The sequence below is a fragment of the Colius striatus genome, chromosome W (genome assembly GCF_028858725.1).
Source record: "Colius striatus isolate bColStr4 chromosome W, bColStr4.1.hap1, whole genome shotgun sequence".
In the NCBI taxonomy this organism is placed as follows: domain Eukaryota; kingdom Metazoa; phylum Chordata; class Aves; order Coliiformes; family Coliidae; genus Colius; species Colius striatus.
The window spans coordinates 21,363,315-21,385,206 of NC_084789.1; the positions used below are offsets into that span (position 1 = coordinate 21,363,315).

Sequence of the window (21,892 nt, forward strand, 5' to 3'; positions counted from 1 at the left end):
ATAGCTTCATTGCTTTCAAAGGAAGCAAAAAGCACTTGGTGTTACACCCCTCTGGGTTCTCAATTGAAACACTTCTAATACCTTTTTGTACATATCTGTAAAATAGACACAAATGAGCAGTGTTTGATCCCTTTGGAAGAGTTATAATTAGTTTAGTGATGTCATCAGGAGGTGCCAAATTTCCTCCCCCTCTGTTACAAATCACAGGTTTGAAAGCTGCAATGGAGTTGAGAAAGACACCATAGTTCCTTTAGGTACCATCAGGTTTGAGAGGTTGCCACAGAGCCCTGAAGATCTTGGTGTTGTCTGATTCTAACTCAGGAGAGCTTTCTTACTTAACTATTTCATGACCTAAAACACATCTTGAGGTCAGAGGCTTAATCTGAAAAGTTCAATTAGAGACCTTGAAAATCCTAATACAAAGGAATTATGTTCTCCATCAATTGTGTCTAAGAAACAAGTGTTTCATCAGTAGTTGGCTGGTGGGCATGTTTCATAGTTTATGATTGCTGTGCTGTTTGTTGCACTTTTCCCCTTCCCTTCCCTTCCCTTCCCTTCCCTTCCCTTCCCTTCCCTTCCCTTCCCTTCCCTTCCCTTCCCTTCCCTTCCCTTCCCTTCCCTTCCCTTCCCTTCCCTTCCCTTCCCTTCCCTATGACCCACCTGCAGATGATTGTTTCCCTGACTGGGAAGCTCATTTCTCAGGATCAATTCTGGACCTACAGGCCTGCTGCAGGAATATTTGTGTCCTCACAGTGATTGCCTGGATCCCTTTGAATTGCATTCTTGACCATTGGGCCTGCCAGATACTTCCTCTAGCTAAAGAGCATTTCCTGGCCACATTTTTTTGGAAGTTCCTAGATGTATGATTGCCTATTGTCTAAAGCTTTCACAGATGGCTTAATCTATTCCAATCACATCAATTGTGCAGCAGAAATGATGGAGTCTTATCAGAACAGATTTTTCCCTTTTATTTATATCTTTGTGACCTAAATTAGTATTTGAACTTTGATCTCCAGAGTTGAAAGTTCAGCATGTTGACTCTTCCTTGCCGCACAGCAGCATCTTCTGAGTTTCCAGTTGAAATGCACAGGTTCAATCTTTTGAACCATCTGCCAGATAGGGATGCTGAACCCTTTTGCACTTAAAAAGATGACTTGTTTGGAACTTCATAGTTTGAGTTTCACAGGCTTCACACCTACAAGAGCAGAGATTTAGATTTAGCCTTAAGAATCAAGAATGTAGCACGTTCCCTATACCTCATTTGACTTTTTTCCATAGAAGAAAACCTTTAAATGCCTTAAACTCTGGCCTTAAAATTGTGAGAGGATCCATTTGTGTTGCTTTTCTGTACACCAGAGTTTCCTTGTGAACTAAACTGTTGTTCTTTCTTCTGCAGAATGATGTGAGGATAAAGTTTGAGCACAATGGGGAAAGACGGTGAGTCTACCTTCACTGCTTTGATCCTTTGCTTAGGAGAATCATTTAGTCATCAGGAATTGAAGTGAAAGATTTTATTGGCTTCATTTTCTTTGTTCCTGGATGAAAAACACCCAGTCAAGGCAACAGCAAACAGGGTCACTCACACAACTTGGTTAAATCAGCATGTCATATAACGCTTTCCGTTGATTTATTTCCAGGATCTCTATTTGTAAGTGAATTGAAGGAATGTTAAAAGCTGTCCAGCCTGAAATAAGTTAAATCTGATCATCTTATTTCAGATGTGTGCCCTTTTGGTTTCATTTTAACTGCAACCAAATGAAACTGATGGAATTAGTGCCATTCTTTTCTAGTTCCTCACTTCCTGATGAACTCTCACTGTCGCTGGCCTGCTGTGACTGAGCAACACATACAGCAAGGGAAAGAGTTGTTTCACTTTTGTAGAAGCTTCCTTGTTATTTCCTCTGCTACCTGGTTTTGAGAGACTTTTCTTTAACACAAAACCAGAATTAACTGTTTACAGTATTGTTTGCAGTGGATAAGATTGCCTGGTAGGTCTCAAAAAGCCCCTTATTTGCCATCTGATTGAGAGGAGCTCTTGATGCTGTTTTGACAATTCAGGGGCTGTGTGAACATCTAGGAAGGCTCCTGGACACTGCTTTCAACATAGAATCATAGAATGGTAGGGGTTGGAGGGGACCTTTAGAGATCATCTAGTCCAACCACTCTGCTAAAGCAGGTGAAGTAGCTCATGGGTTCATGGTAAAATGTGACTTTGAAGTTGAGAGTACAACCGTGCAAGTGGTATGTGGTGATCCCAATAGCCTGTTACTAGCAAAGGTTACTGGCTGAGCTGCTCAAACTCCTCCTTAAGCATCCTCCTTTGTCAAATTGAGTGGTTTTTATCAAAACAAAAAAGCAGAGGCCTTCTTTGATAAAGGCAGGCAGTAGAGAATCAAAAGAGAATCAATCTTCCTTGAAAATTGAACAGTTTCATTCAGTGTAGTCCTACACAGTGTGTTCTGCCACTAAAAACCCCCAGATTTTTGGTGCTCAAGGAGAAACTTGTAATCACAGCTGGGACCTAGTGCTACCTTTGTCAGCCAGATCTTCTCAGCACTCCACTGTGGTACTGCCATTGTGTGAGCTACAACAGAGCCACAACAGAATCTCTTGTGACACCATGGTAGGACAAGGTGACTTGGAAGCAAAATCTTGTCACCACACTCCTATCATCTCACATGTCCTCTGCTTGAGTGCATTTAAAAGATGGTTCAAAGCTCAAGGGAGAAGAAAGGGGTGGTTTGGTGAGGGTGTTTTTTCCTGAAGAAACATGAAAATGAAAAGGTTGATTGTGTGTTAGTCTAATTATGCAGCCTGAATTCCCCATTCCCAAAGTGGTATGCAGTTACAGACAGCAAGCTTGCACTGAGAAAGTAAGTGTGTGTGTGCTTGGTTTCAGAGGAGCTGCCAGATCTAACCACAAATATTTAAGGTGGTCAGACAGGAATGGGCTCCTTAAAACCCTGCAGTCCATGATTTTGTGTTAGAAGAGCATACAGAGTTTTGAAACTAAAGGGAATTTGTGGCGCCTGACAACAGCTCTGTTTTTTAATGCATTGAGAGGGTAGAATGAGGGGAGCCTTTATAAGGGACTTGAGCTCAACTGAGAGCTCAGTTGCATTTGTGTGGTGCCAGAGTACTGTGATTTCATGGATGGGTAGGAAAAAATGTTATTGTGGGCTGCTTTTTAACAAGGACAATTCTTTCTGAAGGGCTGAATGTTGTAGGTCTGGTAGCAAGATGAACCCTTTTCTGGGAAAGGCCTAAGGAAGCCAACTAACAGCAGAGCTATTTAAAACAAAAGCTTCAAGGATACTCAGTGCTGGCAATGGATGTTTTGGAGACTAAGCTTTCTATCCAAAAAAGCACAGGTTTAACACAAACTCCTTTGAGCTTCCCCAGAGGTGATTCAGGGTTTCACTGAGCTCAGGGAGTTAACCCTGTTGAGCAAGATAGGTCTTGAGTTTTAATGGTCAATTCATTCTGCCTGGTGCTAATAATGGAGCTTTTTGTGGCAGTGTTTCAGCTAAAACCAAAGCAGAGTTGGGATAAGAAGCTCTCAAAGTGGTCTGATGGCTTGCAGAAGGATGCTGGCTGTGAGCTGTGTGCCAGAGGGTAGAACAGAGAGTGTCTGGGCATGATTTCATGAGGTCTTACTGTTTGTTGAGCCAGTGGTGGAGATGCAGTGTGATCTTGTGCCCTCTGGAAGCAGATAGCCAGGAGCCCCAAGGTAGGAACAACCAACCATCTGGGCCGTGTGCAGCAGAGAGATGACACAGGGATTTGTGAGCAGTAGACATCCTTGGTTTACTAGAATAGTGGCTTGTAAACTTTAGTTCACATTTGAAGCCTCCAGTTCTTGATCTGGGATATTTTACTCTCTGTTTCTTCTGGAGACAGTGAAAATTGTCCTTTTCCACAACTTTCAAGGTAACGACTGAGTACTTGGGCAACTTCCTATAGAAAGAACATCTCAGCAAAAGAAACAGGTTTAGATATTTTGCTTAAAACCTTAGAGTTTCTAGTCCAAGGTAGGCCAAACAGTACTAAAACTGTCATCTGAAGAGCATGCTTGTGCCACAGGCTTCTGCAGGCTTGCCCTAGGATGACTGAGCCTCTTGCCATTTTGGATTCCTTGAGACCATTCTTGTATTTGAGTGTGAAACTCCTGCATCCAGCTAGTGGGGAAACAGCTGAGTATTTAAACAAGCCAGGAGTGACAATGGTTACACAGCTCCAGTTAGATTTGTTTAAAAAGCCCCTGCTGTGTTGCACAGGATTTGAAGAATCCACAGCAGAGAGTGTGGTGAGTCTGTGATTCAGGTGTTAATGTCACAGATCACCTTTGGGAAAGAGAGTTTGCAGATTCCTTTGTGTCCTCCTGCTGATGCCTTCCCTCAGGAGTTCAGGCCTGACTCTGCTGTGGGAATGTTTGTTCAAACCTGTTGACTGTAGTTTGGAAATTGTTATGGATTGAGTTTGGAGCTCAGATGCTGGAGGCCTGAAAACCAAATACATTTGTAGTTCTTTTGGACCTTCTGAATGTATTTGTTTGTGTTTTGTGCCTTATGCAATATTCTTTAAGCCAAAGTGCAGAAGGGATTTGTATTCTGTTAGGTGAAAGACATTGATTCAGTAAAGGAGACTTTTCTATCCAGGGACAGAGGCATTTTATCTAAAATCCATTGCATTTTGACAACCCATTTGGGAATGGACCAGAGATCAATAATTCCTTTAAATCAATTCAAACTACAAAGGTTCACTACCTGCTTGAGGATGAAAGGAGAACATTCCAATGTGGTTTTAATCCTTCAGCCATTTAATTTGATTGCATTCTCAAGTATATCCCTCAATTCAATCAGTGATTCTCTTTCATTCCAGAATCATCCCCTTTGTCCGTCCTGTGCGCTATGAAGATGTGCAACAGAAAGTGAAAACAGCTTTTGGCCAGCCACTGGACCTCCACTACATGAACAATGAGGTACAGAGCATTGTTAACAGTGCTCAGAACGTGTAACCCTCTGGATGGCACCTCCTTTTCCTCTCCTAAACTCTGTAGCCTTAAAGTTTTCAGTTCTTGCCTCTGTAACAAACAGTAGCTGAGTCACTCTGCTCCAGGGGAAAACATGCTGATGCTGACAAAACATCAGCATCTTGCTTCCTCGTACTGGTATTGTTTGAGAGACTCTTGGGGAAGTAAAGAAATGTATTTGAAGTGTTTTGACTGTTGAAAGCAACTATTCCAGGCCAATATATATACAGTGTGAGGACTACAGGTAGTCCCAGGGTCATTTCTTCAGCTGCTCCATAACAGAGTCAGTAGCTTGTGGTGTTTTCTGACTGCTGACCAGCAGCATTTATAACACATTTACCTCCTGCTGACTGCAACACTTTCTGCTTATTGCCCAGCTATTAGGAGAAGAAGGGGAGTTAGGGAATAGGGGAGAAGCTCTGTGGGATGAGATGCAGTAAGGGAGGCTGTGGGCACTGCCATTGGTAAAAGTGACACAGAGGGATAGCATTTGTGTCTGAGGAACTGAGTACTCCATGGTAATTATCTGTTGTTTTCCTCAATCTGGACAGCCTGTCTTCCTTGGATTTTGTTTTTTTTTTTGTTGTGGTGTTGCCCTTCCACTACAGGGAACTGCATCCTTCATGAGAGAGATGCAAAAGCTCATTCAGCAGCAGGAGGCAGACAAAAAGGAAACGGATTCTTCAGGTTCAGGTCTGGAGATGAGTGTGCTGTAGAACAGGGGGTGTCTGGGCGTGATTTCATGAGATTTTAAATTCTTCTTCAATTCTCTTTCAAAGACATACTCTCCTTTTTACTAGCCTCTGTCTGAAACTCAATTATCACTTGGATTTAGAAGTATTCTGAGATGAGATTCTCATCAGGGAGTCCAAGGGCTTGTCTCTATTCTTTGCAAACAAGCAATCCAAGAAACAATTAGTACTTTTGTGGATGAGAAATTTGCATAGGGTCAACCATTTCTCTGATTATGTGGGAGGATGATGGCCTCATCATCCTTGATCTGATGGCATCATCAAAAAGGACAGTAAGACAGTACTTTAATGTGTGGCTTGGATGAGTGAAGGGTGAGGTGGATGCAGAGCTGGCTGAATGACAGAGCCCAGAGGGGGGTGATCAATGGCACAGAATGGAGTTGAAGGCCTGTGGCCAGTGGAGTTCCACAGGGATGGGTTCTGGGGCCAGTCTTGGTCAACACCTTCATCAACCACCTGGGTGAGGGCACAGAGGGACCCTCAGCAAGTGCCCTGCTGGCACCAAACTGGGAGGACTGGCTGATTCCCCAGAGGCTGTGCTGCCAGTCAGCCAGATCTCAACCAGCTGGAGAGTTGGGCAGAGAGGAACCTGCTGAGTTTCACAAGGACAAGGGCAGAGCCCTGCAGCTGGGGAGGAACAATCCCCTGCAGCAGGCCAGGCTGGGGTGACCTGCTGGAGAGCAGCTCCAGGAGAGAGACCTGGCAGTGCTGGGGGATAATAAACTGACCATGAGCCAGCAACGTGCCCTCGTGGGCAAGAAGCCAATGGCAGCCTGGGGGCATCCAGCAGAGTGTGGGCAGCAGGGCCAGGGAGGTTCTGCTCCCCCTCTGCTCTGCCATATGTGCTGAGGCCTCATCTGGAGTCCTGTGTCCAGTTGTGGGCTCCCCAGTTCCAGAGGGACAGGGAAGTGCTGGAGAGAGGCCAGCACAGGGCCATCAAGATGCTCAGGGCACTGGAGCATCTTCCTGCTGAGGAAAGGCTGTGGGCCCTGGGGCTGTTCAGTCTGGAGAAGAGGAGACTGAGGGGGGATCTCATTCATAGTTACCAAGATCTAAATGGGTGGGTGTCAGGAGGTTGGGGCAGCGTTTCTTTCTGTTGTATCCAGTGACAGGACAAGGGGTGATGGGATGAAGCTGGAACACAAACAGTTCCATTTAAACATAAGGTCAGACTGTTTCAGTGAGGGAGCCCTGGCCCAGGCTGCCCAGGGAGGGTATGGAGGCTCCTTCCTTGGAGCTCTTCAAGACCCACCTGGACACGTTCCTGTGCTCCCTGATCTAGGTGGGAACTGCTTCTGCAGGGAGGTTGGACTGGATGAGCTCTAAAGGTCCCTTCCAACCCCCACCATTCTGTGATTCTATGATTCTAATGAAAATTCCTGCAATAATTGAGCAATCAGAGCTTTATCTTCTCTTCTGATTTTTCTTTTTCTAATGTTTGTTTAATTTGTGGAAGTAGACTTATTGTTTCTATCTTTTCTAATTATTTTGGTTTACCACTGTTCTTTATTTTGCAGCTATCCATCCCTTTGAAAAACCAAGATGACCTGGATAAAGCAGTAGATCTCTTAGACCGAAACTCTAATGTGAAAAGCCTTAGAATATTGTTGCTGTCTCAGGACAGGAACTATGTGAGTAACAGTCTCTGCAGCAAAATGAAGGTTCTTAGCCTTAAATCTCTGAAAAATGATGGTTACTGTATCTGAGAGTAATGGGGAGTAGTAAAATCACTCTTGACAGACCCAAACGCATATGTTTATCCTCTTTGCTTTGGCTTAGCTGTAGGTACCTCTGTTTTTTGGGGTTTTTTTTCCTGGCTTCAGCAGCTGCTCAGGGACAAAAGCACTGCAGCTTTTTAAGCTAGAATATGAAGGTTATTTTCTGTCAAGTACCCAATGACTGCATTCACAAAACACTTAATGAGTTTGGTTCATAGAGAATTTTCTCTTCCTTTGATTAATAGCAGCTTGTGTTGAAAGTGTGTGTCATTACCTTGCCTTTGAGAAAGCACAGATTGTCCTTGAAGACAAGCTATTAGCACTTCTTTCCTGACTGAGAAGCTTGAAAACAGCTCCCAATGACTTTTTTTTTTTTTTTTTTACAGTTCTGTAGCCTATTGCATTGAATCCAGCCTCACTCTGTAGAAACTCAGTTGCTTGTAGGACATAGGGATGTATTTCCACCTGAGATGGATTTGAATCTGTTCACTTTCCTCTGCTACATGTGGCTGTGACAGTGAGTGTCAATGTAGTTTGAACTTTTCAACTGAAAAGATGATAATATGACAAATAAGCCTTTAAATTAAGCTCCCAGAGCTGCCCATTTTGGACAGTAAATTGAACCACAAGCTACAGGGGGCATAAAGAGACAGAAGTTTCCCTTATTCCTGATCTGTGACTGGAGAACTTTGTTCATTCAATCAGTGGTTGATTGGTTTGGGGTTGTTTTTTCTTCACAATTAAGGTCTAGTAGCTTAGACACTTCATTTGCAAATTACCAAATTCTCTTGAAGAGGGTGACTTAGCAAAGCTCCTCTGTTGGTAGGAGCTTCCCAGTCTTGAATGTTCAACCCTGTTCAAGTTCTGCAGGCTCTGAGCTCAATCACACCTGTAATTCTTGGAACTGTCAGAACTTAAATATACTTCTCACTGGTTTGGATCATCCATGTTAAGAGAAATACAAAGACCTCTTAAAAGCCCTTTCCTGGATGCCAAAATCTGGAAAGGTTTAGGAGGGGATGATGCTGTTCCTTGTCCTATGCCCTTTCCCAGAGTATTTGTCAGTGACTTTTCTGAAGACAATACTTGGCAAGAAGGCCTTTGATCTGGCCTAGTGCAATCAGACATTCTTCTGGGCTTTCAGGAAACAGTCTGTTAAAGGTGGCCTCAGCTTTGAATCTAACACAGCCTTTTAGAGCCCTCTCTTCATTTCAGTGTTCTTCAGACTGCAAACCAGATGTTCAATGATACTGTCTAAACTTTCCATAAGCCACTTACAGTAAGCACTTGGTAAATCTCAGCCCTACACCAGCCTGTAGCCAGTTGTCCTTTTATTAGCTGTTTTTTCCTCTTTTGCTCAAAGCAGAAACAAACAGCAAAGTCTTCAGTAAGTGCCACTATTTCCTCTCCCCTGACTTCCTCTTCAGCTCTTGAGTTGCCTGACAGGAGAGCCCTACTTGTGTCAAGTAAAAGCCCACAAGCCTGAAGGAGGTTTCTTGGCTGCATGATCTCATCCCACTGAGGGGAGTGGGAAGCAGCATTTTTCCTGAAGTACAGGATGCAGATTTTGTTTTGGTTGTACTTTTTTTTTTTTTTTTTCAGGGGATGGAAAGGTAAATGCCCTGACTTTGGCACAAATCTGTGTATAAACCAAATACACTTTCCAGCAGTAGCTCTGTGACTAGGACTGAGAGACAGGGTTTGGGAATAGCAATCATATTCATTTCCTTGTGCTTCTTCCTGTGGCTCATTTGTGCTTTCTTTTCTCAAGCAACTCATTGCTCTTGTCAGTCCTTTTCTTTCTGTTTAGAAACTGATGGGAAGAACTGGTTAAGTTAGACACCAAGAGTCCTAAAACCAAACTGTCCACCTCAATGGTGTGACCTCTGCATCCTTTATTCCGCTCCTATGAATCTATTCATGGGAGAGTTTGTTTTAAATCAGCTCCCTCCTTACTCTATTCAAGGGTAAGTGCTGATTAAATGAGCAGCTCTTTGATACTTTACTTTTTGGATTCTGTGGCCTCACACCTTGTTTGCCAGTTAAATTCAAATGCTTTTCAGAAGTGAGAATTCATTTCCTTGGGGTATCTTTGGTTCTGTTCATCTCAATAAAAGAAGTCAACAGTAACTCTTAACACACAAGAGGAAGGGAATCTTGCATCCTCTTGTAAACCTAGGTACTGTGGGACAAGATTAAACATCTCCTAGCATTGAACACCTGCTTTGACATGCACAGGATCTCTAGGGGGGAAGGCTGCCAATTCAGTGTTTTGTGTGCTCAGACCTTAGCGCACCATCCTCAAATGGTTGGTGTCCTGTTCAACCCTCTGTGAAGAGCCTGTGTTCTCTGTATCATCCATGCAGAGAGCACAGAGGTGACACAGCTGCCTGAAGCTGCAGTCTGGATATTCCCAAGTGAGTATCCTCTGAAGACTGAAGTGGCTTTGCAGTTTCTCATAGCAGAGCTGCACAACAAGGGCAACAGTTCTGGGCAGCATCCTACTGCCCTAAATTGCAAAACCATCCTGCAACTCCTCTATCTACAAAGTGTGCTGGACATCCCCCTTCTATCTTTCTCAACAATTTGGGCAGAACTCCTTTCTTCCTCTTCCTGCTTTGAATGAGAGGCACTGTGGAAGATTGATCTTTAATCAGATTATGCCTTTAAGCTCAGGGAAGGATGGATAAAAAGCAACATGAGCAGCTTTCATCTTGGCATCTCCAAACTGTGCTCTTCAGCTCTAGGTTTTCTTTTTAGGTGGTCTCAATGGTCAGGTTTACTTTTTAAAGGTTGTGCGGATCCAGGTTACTATCTAACTGCTTCTGAAAGAGTGCAAGATTCCTAATTTATCTCTGTTGGCCAAGGTGACTGAAAGAAATTGTGGGTTCTTCCATGTTCTGCTCTCAGTGAGTGATATGAGCCCCTTCTTATTGGTTTCATAGGTAGCTGCTAATGGAAGAGAAGCACTGAGACCTGGGAATTTGAGGCTGGAGGGTGACATGCTCTAGTTGTTAGGCTCCTATTTTACACTATACTTGTAAAACTTGCTCTTTTGCTGCCTTTGTTGTTTGTGTTCTGTGAGTTTAATAAGATTTCAGGCTCTAGAACTCTTTCTTAGCTACTTATTTGCTACTAAACACACCGATACTTTTGAAACTGTGGCCAGGCTGCTTGAAGTCCTCAGTCTCATTTGATTTTGTTTCCTTTCATTTGTATTTTACCCAACAGACCAGTTCTTCACCCCATTCTGGACTGCCCAAACAAGTCAGGATTAAAACTTCCCAATCTGTGGGGGATGTGAGCGCACCTTATCAGCAGCCAGAACCCAGAAGTAGGCATCTGTCTGTCAGTGAGTATTTTTTGCCACTTCTACTTGTCTTTGTTTTGTGAATCCTGTCTTTTGGGCACCAAGTGTTTGTGAAAGCCATGAGAAATGGAAAGGTTATTCTAGGACACAAGGCAGCTCTTTTTCAAGAGCTCTTAATATGTTTATAGTAGACTGTTTCAAAGTTCCTTACTAAGTTGTTGAACTGCTGAGGAGCTGCTAAAGGGAATGTCTTAAAGCCAGCTTCATTGAGGTTAGAAATCTGGAAAGCTTACATGAGTCCATTAAGCTTTTTTAGATTGGCAATTTCAGTCCATGAAACCTAGATTTTGGTATTATTTGATATTGGGCTTTCAAATCTGTCCTCACTCCTGTAATCAAACATTTCACTAGTGGCATAGGAATTGTCACTGCATATCCAATCAGTGCCCTACATACCTAATCTTTCACTCTCATAATTACCAGATGAGTAGAGCACAAGGCTGATATCACAGGTGACTGATCCAGCTCCACAAATGATAATGAGAAAAGTCAGGCTAATATGTACATTTGTCTCGTCCTTTGTGTTTCTGTTAGCTCTAGTAGAAAGGCCCATGTAAGACCCCTGTAATTTCTGACTTCTATCTCTAGTAGATTTGTCTGAGCTTTCCCAATTTCTGTATTACAATCCCCTGTGTAACTGTGCAGTATTATTCAAATCTGAGATTTATGGGACAAAAGTCTGTAGTTTGGAATCTGGTTACTTGGTGTGAAACTCAGGGAGCAGTGAAAGAGCAGGAAGGAAGTGAGCAATGATAGGGATCTGCAGTATGAAGGCAAAAAAGCCTAGAGATGGTATTCTGTGTGAATGACTTTTGCTTTAGAAGTGAGTAAAGCTCAATTTTGCTGGAAACGGAAGCACAGGATGGCTGTGTTTGTTCCAACAGCTGTTTTAGGGCTTGTCAGACCTAATGCTTCAGGTGATGTGTGCTGCAGATCACGAGGGCAGTACTGGGAATGTCAGAGCTGTTTTGTTTCCAAGCTCTAAAGCAGCTCCCTCTGTGGAAAGAGTGATTCAGTTTCATTACCTGTGTACACTTGAGGCATAATCATGACAGGATTTTAGACCAGTATTTGCAATGCAATCTTAGTGTCAAATAACAAATCCAATTAAAGTAGGACAGACTCTATGATTCTATAACTCCATGGGAGAGATCTCTGCTCTGACCAAAGGTAATTGGGAGTCTAAGCTCAGGACTTGATAACTAGACCAGCAGTTCTCAATACTAGACTTTCTAGCAAACCTTCTTGTATCCTAAGGTCTACTGATCCCCTTTTTGTACAGTTTGCTTTTAGGAAGTAACAAACAAAGAAAGAAGTGCTGAAAGCTTATGAAGTACAAGGCTGAAACTGGGACAAAAAAGAGTTTTCCCATCCTTTCTAGTTTGAAGTTAATGTATTTAAAAAGAGCAACATGCCTTGGTCCTATGAAGAAGGCAGCAGTGTCCACGTATGTTAGAACACCATGTTTCTTCTTTCAGAAAAATTCAAGGCCAAAAATATTCTATTTTTAAAAAATATAGAGTCTTTCTTCTTTATTGGCATTCTAAGGTATCCAAATAATGATGCCAAAGCTAACAGACTGTACCGAGTGTCTGCCGTGGGTAAAGTGTAGGGTGATAAGGGGCACCTTCTGTATCCAAGACTTTGCTCTTATCCCAGTTTATGGCAGCTTTCTGATTAGCCTGTCAGTCATCAATCAAGAAAGCACTGAGTTTCTTTTCAGAACATGTCAAAGTACCAGACTCTTCCATTATGAAGAGGTCTAGAAGAATTGCAGTTCTGTCAGAGGTCTGATAGTAGTTTGGCAGTAGCTCGGCCTCAAATCCATTTCTCCTTTTCCTTCTCTTTTCCTGTGTTTGGTTTGGAAAAGGAACATAACCCCTGTTTCCTAGTGTTTCAGACTTAGAGGCTTTTCTATTCAGACCACGTCATGCAATGAAAGTGGGAAGCAGAGTTCACCAGAAGTTGTTTGCACGCGGGAGGTAGAACCGTGTCGTTCTAAAGCTGCCAGGCCTCAGGCCTGCCGTCACCAATTCAGCCCTTTGGAAAGATCACTTTTAAAACAAGAAAGAGGGGAAAAAAACCCCACAAAGCCCCAAGCATTCTGGCAGCACTTGTGTTTTTTTCCACTCACTTCCTTTGATATACATTGATTTAGTGCTGACTTCCTTTTCCTGCCCAGTGATGGTGGCCTTTCCACAATAGCTGCTGGGCCTACATCAGCAAGGCCACGGCTGCCTTTTAGCCATGGCATTGTGTCAGAAAGAGTGAAAGCATGCTCCCATGACTCAGTGCAGCCCCAGAGCATGCTCTCTTGTTTATCTCCACGTTGTAATGTCATGTGAGCTACTTGGAAAATCAGGTGGTAGCTCTAAAATATCAGATTTGAGGTTATTTGGGGGTTTTTTTGCATGGAGTTTACCTCCCCCGTTCACTTTAAGCTGTGCCAGTGTTGGGTTTTTTTTCCCCTTCCACAGTCTGAAAGGTGTGTGCACTGGTTTTCAGATAGTTTCTGCAGATGTTTACCTTCACTCTTTATTACAATAACTTCTGTAGGAAATATTTTACTTGGGAGAGAGGATCTGCTGATCTTTACCCATCTGTCATAACACCAGAGTACACACAGTTAGTTAAAGACAGCATGGTGAAGAGCACAGCTTGAGAGCTGATCTTAAAATGCTATCTCTGACTTCATAGGTGACCTTGAGCAGATTGTCCGGGCCACAGCATTTCTTGGAGCTCACAATGTGAGCTGCAGGTGGAGAAATCACTGCAGAAGGGATTTTGAATCTCCCTGTTTCTAAAGTATCATCTTCTCAGAGATCTACAAGACAAAAAATACAACCTAGGAGTGAAGTTTCTCTCAGTAGTAACACAACAAAACCTCTTTAGGTGGAACCATTAACACGAGTAAAATGTTTTCCTCATCCTTTGGCCTCTAAACACACTCTCTGTCCATCTAGCTGTCTCATCTAATTAACACAAATTGTACAATTCATCTCTGTGTGGTTTTGTCCAAGCTAGTCATACGGTTTCTTTCATTTTCCCCCACAGTAAACCAGAAATGTTGGGGCTATTTACAAATGGAATAGTGCTCCCATGTGACACTGAAATTGCTCAGTGTCAGTATAATTAGCTCAGCTGATGATAACTAGCAGGAATAATGCTACCACTCCAGGTAAGTTATACTAATTGAGGCAAGTCAGAAGATCAGTTGCCCTGACAAATGTTTTGTTGAGGTGAGCAGTGAAGGGAAGTTCATGCCCAAAAAGCCAGGGATTCCTAGAGCCCTCTGCCTTCCTTGAGATATCAGTGTTGAGCAGGAGAGGTTAAAAACAGCTGACTGCTCTGTTAGGAGCTTCAGCATTTAAAATGACTAACAGTTTGTTTTTTGACATGGCACCTCCTGGTTCCATTTGTGTCCAGACTATAAGGTTGCCATCATTATATAGGTCTAGCATTCGAGTGGTATGTTTGGATTTTGTGTGTGTGCATGTGCAGTCTCATTTCAGTTAGCCTAGATATCAAAATATCCTTCTTTTCTGGTCCAGGTTCCCAGAACACAGGCCGAAGTTCACCACCTCCTGGCTACGTTCCAGAGAGGCAACAGCGCATTGCTCGGCAGGGTTCCTACACCAGCATCAACAGTGAGGGTGAATTCATCCCAGAAACCAATGAACAGTGTGTAAGTATGAGGATTAGGGTGTCAAAAAGTCAATCCTCTCCTGCTCTCTGGGCCCTCCAGAATATTGACTAGCTGGAGTTGCATTAACACCCTACTGGTATTTGAACTGTGCTTCAAACTCATTTGTAGATGTGTTTAAGTGCAAAGTGCCTTTGCTGGACTGCCAGAGGCAGTTGCCATGTGTACTGAGCATTGTCTCCCCACCTCTGAAGAAGTGATTTTGATTATACATGTGTGCTCAGGTTTCCTATTACCAGCTTTCTGTGACCCCTCTTGCATTTAAAACTGTGCTCTCCATTCAAAGGAATAGGAAATAAGGTCAAAGGATGACTTGCAGGTGAAGGCAGCAGCACAGCAGCACCAGCTGAAACTGTGTTGCTGAAGTCACTTGGGATCAAAACAAAGCACAGGGCTGACTTCAACTTTCATTTTTCACAGCAGAGTGCTTCAACACTTAAAGCAGTGTCTCAAATTTGATACAACTCCTACAGTTTCTATAGGAGTTACATGAAAAATGGACATTCTGAATAGCTTTAGACTCCCTTCTTAGTCTAAATGTCCTCCAGGCAAGAAATAGTAGACTGATCCTCTTGCACAGCCTCTTTTAGGCATTACACTGTACTGATGCTGCCATGTGATTTCTTCTGTGTTGCAGATGCTGGACCCTTTAAGCAGTGCCGAAAACTCGGTGTCAGGAAGCTGTCAGTCTTTGGACAGGTCAGCAGACAGGTACAAAAGTACAAGCTGGTAGGAACTTCTGGGCTTCAATTGCAATTTTCCATCCCATAGATTTTCTTGGAGAGAAACAGGAACTTCTTTCCTCTGTATATCCCAATAGATTTCTGGGAGAGAATGAACTATGTCTTAAGGTTGTTTTGTTTTTCTGGCAAAACCAGACACCAACAAACTGGTGCTTCAGTAGCTCTGTTATAAATACAGAGTTCTAAGTCTATGTGGAGCCTGGACTCCAGCAACTTCTGGCTGCAGGGGATTTAAATCTCTTTTTAGACAAGGCTCTGCTTGTTCATTTCAAACCAAACTGTTCTAAGGTTACAGAAGTATAGCATTACACTAGATTCCTGCCTCCTGCAAGATAGAATATTAATTCCAAAGGTAAATAAAAGGAGGGGGAGTTTCTTCCTTTGTCATGCTCTAATGCTCTAGATCTTTTTCCTCCCTTTCTTTGCTGTTGGTGTTGCATGAAGTGGTGGTGGGCAGCCATAGCTTCCATGAACTTGACTAGCAACTTATGACTTCCCAACACCTGTAAGTTTAGACTTAGGCATGTCTTTAAGATTCCTCCAAGCTGATTCCTGTAGGTAGTGTATGTTTCTATGGCAAGCACTTGAAGGTTTGGTTTTGCAGCCTTTCACTTCCTCCAGTTTATGACAAGGAAGCATTTGGATTCATTTATTTAGCCGAGAGTGGAAAGACATTGCTAATTTGTTACCCTTTCCCTGCTCTAAGTGGAGGGGAAGAGAGAGGAGGAAAAGGCTTTCCTGGTTACTTGTAGGAGTGGGCATCATCTGTTGTTCTTTGCCTGGTGGAAAAGGAATCTTCATTTAGGAGTCTGAAAGCTGTATCTTTCTCCATTTACACTGGTTAACAAAAGCAAAAAGTGCAAATAGCCTGGCTTTGGCACAGATTGGTGTAAGAATTTGTGTAATCTCTTAAGAGATGTTAAAGACCTTCTGCCAAACAAGGGACTTGCTTGAGGAGTCCTGCTTATTGAGGAGAAACATGAGGATTGTAAGCCATGTTTGTGTTGAGGCTGGCAGAAAGGAAAGCACACAGGATTTTTTTAGGAGAGGAACTCTTCCCCCTCATGGTAAATCCCTGGGGGCAGTAATCCCCATGAGCAACATGCTGCCAGTCATGCCCTCTTCTGCTCTTCCTCTTAGCCTTGGTTTTAACCTTACACTTTATACATCTAAAGGAAGCACTAAACCTTATACCACAAGCTGGGGAACTGCTGAATAAATGGCACAAAGTGGAACAGAAAGGATAAATGGTCACCCTGGGAAATAGTCTGGTGAGCTGGGGCTTAGCCTGACTTGAGCTTTGCAGGTGTGGTGTGAAATGATTGCAGAGACACGGATTTGAGAATCAGCATCGCCCATGTGCAAATATTAGTGGCTTGTGTTTCAAGTCCTTGAAGGTTTCTGTCTTGTAGAAAGCCAAACTTACTCTTGTTTTCTTTCTTTAACAGTCCTTCATTTCGGAAGTCAAGGATGTCAAGGGCACAAAGCTTTCCTGATAACAGGCAGGAGTTCTCAGGTATGTCAGTGTCTTCTATAAAGATGATTCTCCTGTTTGGTGGTTACACTTCATGCTTGCTGGGGTTATATTGATTGAAAAGCCAGGAAGTTCTTTATTACCTCTTCCTAAAACTGGTGTTACAGAAGAAATCTATGATTTAGAAGGTAGACCTTTTTGAAGGAGCTTGATTTCTCTCTTTGCATCCCCTTCCAGACCGTGAGAACCAGATCTATGACAAGGTGGGCAAAGGTGGCACCTACCCTCGGCGCTACAATGTTTCCATACAGCACAAGGACTACAACGATGGTGAGTTCTTCTCAGACCTTTGATTCCAGCCTTAAAATACAAAGTGAAGCAACAGCAACTCCAAGGGTGAATGCAACTCCTTGTTAACAAGCCTGAAAGTGATCCTTGCTGGAGTTAACGCTGCTGTGCCTAACTGTTAGATTTTTGCATCTTGGCTGATTGGCAGTAGATTTAACTCCATGGGAACAGACCAGAACATGTTTCTTCTCTCCTTTCTCATTGTTGCTCAACCTCCAGCCATTACCATTGTCAGCATCTTTAAAACTGTTTCTCTGGGGTTTTTTTCTCCAGGCAGGAGGACATTTCCCAGGATACGACGTCACCAAGGGAATCTTTTCACTTTGGTCCCTTCCAGTTGTTCCTTAAGCACCAATGGAGAAAACCTGGGCCTGGCTTTGCAGTACCTGGACCCTTGGAGCTGCCTGAGGAGCGCCGATAGCGAGAACGCCCTGGGTGTGCAGGAGAGGAACATTCCCACCAAGTGTAAGCAGCTACCCTGCTGATAACTGGGGTGACACACAAGAAAAAGGCTTTGAGAGATGAACTCCAGACCCAGTGAATTAACATAGTTGGATTTTTAACAAGCCCTTCAAACCCACAGAATGGCATGGTGATGTTTTGGCATCAGTCCATCTCACCTATAAGACTCTTTTTCTTCTAAGAGTATAGAATCATTTCAGTCGGAAAAGACCTTTAAGATTGAGTCTTAACCACTCACATAGAACCATAGAATCACAGAATGGTAGGGTTGGAAGGGACCTTTAGAGATCATCTAGTCCAACCCCCCTGCAGAAGCAGGTTCATCTAGATCAGGTCGCATAGGAACATGTCCAGGCGGGACTTGAAGACCTCCAAGGAAGGAGACTCCACACCCTCCCTGGGCAGCCTGTGCCAGGGCTCATCACCTGAACAGTGAAATAGTTTTTTCGTATGTTTAAGTGGAACTTTTTGTTTTCCAGCTTCATCCCATTACCCCTTGTCCTGTTACTAGCTACTATAGAAAAGAGGGATGTCCCAACCTTCTGACACCCACCTGTCGTGGTTTAGGCCCATCAGGGAGCAAAGGCCACGATTAGCCTCGAGTACTGAAGAGGCTGAGGATTGCTCGAGGGCAGGGAGAGCTTAATTGCCGCTTAAGGTTCAGGACAAAACAGACCAGGCCACTCGGTTTGGGGAAGAAAACAGAAAATAATTTAATGCAACATCAACTAAAACATAACCCCAAAACCCAAAACATAACCAAAATGAAACAACCCAGAGTAATACATCAATGAAGAGTCCAACCAGCCTTTTTAAGAACACCTTCTTGCCACCCCTCCCCTCTTCCCGGGCTCAGAGCTCTGATCCCGGTGTTTTTACCCTGTCCCCCCCTGAACGGTTCAGGGGGGCAGGCAGTGGAGGTTTCAGTTAGTCTATTCCCGATAGCTTCTGCCGTTTGTCCCTCCTCAGGACGGGTGAACTCCACACCAGTCCTCCCTGCAAGTCCGTGGGGTAACTCACACGCATGGCAGACCTGCACGGGCTGCTCCGACGCGCACTTATTCCAAAGGCTGCAGCTCCTCTTTGCCTCTCGTGTGGGGCTGCTCTGTGACGTGCAGGCTCTCCAACACGGCCTGCTCCATGGCCGTCTCCCCACACAGTCCCTCGCCCGTCCGGGCTCACTCACATGGAGCTGCTGGTGGCTCTCAGTCTTGCCACGGATCTCCATAGGTTTCAGGGGCACAGCTTGTATTCTCGCCACGGCTTGCAGAAGGGTCTCCGGTCTACTGCTTCTCCTTCCTTCCTCCTTCTCTGGCTGAAGGGTCCGCGTGGTCGCCTCCATCTTGTATCACTCTCACGCCTCCCGACTCGCATTTCAAATTCCCGTCCCCTAAATAGTGATCGCAGAGGCGCCAGATTGGCCCAGGTGGGGTCTGAACCTAGGAGCCGGGGGAGGATCTTCACTGCAACCCGCTCCCCCTGTTACTAAGCCAAAAGCTGCTCCTTGCTAAACCAGAACACCACCCTTTAGATATTTATAAATGTTAATAAGATCTCCCCTCAATCTCCTCTTCTCCAGACTAAACAGCCCCAGTTCCTGCAGCCTTTCCTCGTATGAAAGATGTTCTATACCCTTGATCATCTTGGTGGCCCTGCACTGGACTCTCCAGCACTTCCCTGTCCCTCTTGAGCTGAGGAGCCCAGAACTGGGCACAGGACTCCAAATGAGGCCTCGCCAGGGCAGAGTAGAGGGGGAGAAGAACCTCCCTTGACCTGCTGCCCACACTCTTCTTGATGCATCCTAGGATGCCATTGGCCTTCTTGGCCACGAGGGCACATTGCTGGCTCATATTTAGTTTATTATCAACCAGTACTCCCAGGTCTCTCTCTGCAGAGCTGCTCTTCAGCAGGTCAATCCCCAGCCTGTACTGGTGCATGGGGTTGTTCCTTCCCAGATGCAGGACTCTGCACTTGTCCTTGTTGAACCTCATGAGGTTCCTCTCTGCCCAACTCTCGAGCCGGTTGAGATCCTGCTGAATGGCAGCACAGCCTTCTGGGGAATCAGCCAGTCCTCCCAGTTTGGTGTCATCAGGGAACTTGCTGAGGGTACACTCTGTCCCCTCATCCAGGTCGTTGATGAAGATGTTGAACAAGACTGGCCCCAGAACCCATCCCTGTGGAACTCCACTGGCCACAGGCCTCCAACTCGACATCACACTGCCAAGCCCACCACTAACTCACAGAATCATTTCAGTTGGAAGAGCTTTGAGATCAAGTCCAAGCCCTGCCCTCACACTGCCAAGCCCACCACTAAGCCATGGCATTGCAATATCTCCAGGTATGGGGACTCCCCCACCTCCTTGAGCAGCCTGGCACAGGGACTGACAACCCTCTCAGGAGAAAACGCTCTCCCTCACCTTCAATCTAAACCTCCCCTGGGGCAACTTGAGTCTCTTTTCTCTTATCACTCATGAGAGAAGACACCAACCCCTCACTTCAGTATATAGCCTTGCACTGGGAGCTGGCCTTTAGAAAGTCTTGAGAATACAGCCCTTGATACACTAACATTTGTAGTCAGACTTGTGGATTACAGTTATTTCACTAGTTAAGAGCTGTATTCCTTTCACTTGCTCCTTAGTTGAAAGCTTTACTTCTCTATTAATAACACTCCTGCATTGGGTTATGGGGAACTTTATAATCTATAAAAAACAGAAATGGAACATAAATGATTAGTGATGGACTTCAGATATGTCAGCAAGTAATTTAAAGTTCAAAATGAAGACATTAATGTAACACACTAAAATACTGACTGACAGTAAAGCTGATCAAATTAGACATGGCAAAGCTGATCTCAACACTTGTGTGTTTTCACACTGTCCAGATTGCTGGTTCCTGTCTTTGTTTTTAGAGTTTCTTGTTAGATATGACATAATTGGATGCATTGCACTGCATGAAGCTGGTAGTATCATGTTCAAAGTTAGAGCTCAAAGCCCTGATCTTTGATTAATATGTCTTTAGGTGCAGAAAGCTGGGCTCAGGTGTTAATGTCAGGGTGAGGAGACTGCTGTGTGTGCAGCTCCTCGTTCCCTGCTGGGGTGTTGGAGGTGGCTGCTTTACCTGCTTCTGATTTATTAGTGTGACTGTTCAGTCAGTTAAAGGAGACACCTGCACTGTACTTACAATATGGCCCTTACTTTACCAGTTTCTATCTGGATCTAGACTGCTGTAATGATAGCCACAAAGTGAAATCCTTCAACAGGAGGAGGAACTCCAAACTAATGGTTGTCAAAGAACTCAAATGTCTTTCAAGTTATCCCAGAAGCTTAACAGTCATTCCCAGCTGGGTGGGATTGATTTAGCAAGGTCAATTCTCTCCTTCATCTGACATACATAGTAACTACAGATGAAGGGTTGGAAGATGCTGGTTAATTTCTGCCTCATCTTTTCAGATGGTGATGTTGTAGAATCCTCATGGAATAAATTGTCTAAGGATGTCTTTGCAAAGTGTTTCCCAGTTTCATTTTAATGGGACACCATTCAGCAGGTCCTGAGGGGCAGAATGGTTGGGTTCTGTTCAGAGCCATCCACCGACTCCCCTATGCTAGGAGAGTGACTCATCTCTGTTTCTTCAGTTGCCAAATTATCAGTTTCAGTCTCAGTCCTGTTGAAACTGAGCTTTGAAAAGATCTTTAAATAACATAAAGACAAGAGAAAACCGTTCCTGATCTTTTTTAGCTCCGAGTGCTCCGATAAACTGGCGACGAGGAAAACTCTTGGGCCAGGGGGCCTTTGGACGGGTGTATTTGTGCTATGATGTGGACACAGGCAGAGAACTTGCAGCTAAGCAGGTCCAGTTTGACCCAGAGAGTCCTGAAACAAGCAAGGTAATTCTCATTCCACCTTCTAAACTTCATTTTGCAGGCTGTGAGATCTTCTGAAGTGCCTGGATCTGTCTTATCCTCAAAAGCTAAGCTCTTCTTTAGTTTGTACTAGGGCTTCAAGTCATGTGGAAAGGAATAAGAGTCATTTAAACATTACTTTTATTCTTAACTTCAGTCTGAAACTCAAATCCGTTTGCTGTCTTTGTTTTTGGCTCTCCCTTCTCAGCTTTTTGATTCGTTGCCAGGTTACTTGAGGAATACTGGACTGCCCTGTGTTGCTGGTTAATGAAACTAAACCCAGAAAGTGCAGAATTTCTTTAAACAACAACAAACCTGCATGCACTTGCAATACTGGGGCTTATCCAGTAGATCCTGTATCAAATGTATTAATAACCAATTGCTGCTTCTG

At 44.0% G+C, this 21,892-nt stretch overlaps 1 protein-coding gene across 2 annotated transcripts in view; it reads left to right on the forward strand.

Moving 5' to 3' along the window:
• The window catches only part of LOC133628534 (mitogen-activated protein kinase kinase kinase 3-like), a 48,304-nt gene that overhangs the window by 16,393 nt on the left and 10,019 nt on the right, over positions 1-21,892 (forward strand). Inside the window, exons 4-13 of one of the 2 annotated variants that reach the window (XM_062016832.1) lie at positions 1,397-1,437; positions 4,882-4,981; positions 7,302-7,415; positions 10,734-10,854; positions 14,424-14,557; positions 15,213-15,286; positions 16,767-16,834; positions 17,030-17,122; positions 17,414-17,605; positions 21,338-21,486. In XM_062016832.1, coding sequence (XP_061872816.1) covers positions 1,397-1,437; positions 4,882-4,981; positions 7,302-7,415; positions 10,734-10,854; positions 14,424-14,557; positions 15,213-15,286; positions 16,767-16,834; positions 17,030-17,122; positions 17,414-17,605; positions 21,338-21,486 — 1,086 coding nt within the window. The remainder of the gene's footprint in view (positions 1-1,396; positions 1,438-4,881; positions 4,982-7,301; positions 7,416-10,733; positions 10,855-14,423; positions 14,558-15,212; positions 15,287-16,766; positions 16,835-17,029; positions 17,123-17,413; positions 17,606-21,337; positions 21,487-21,892) is intronic. The other variant, XM_062016833.1, reaches the window with a different exon arrangement.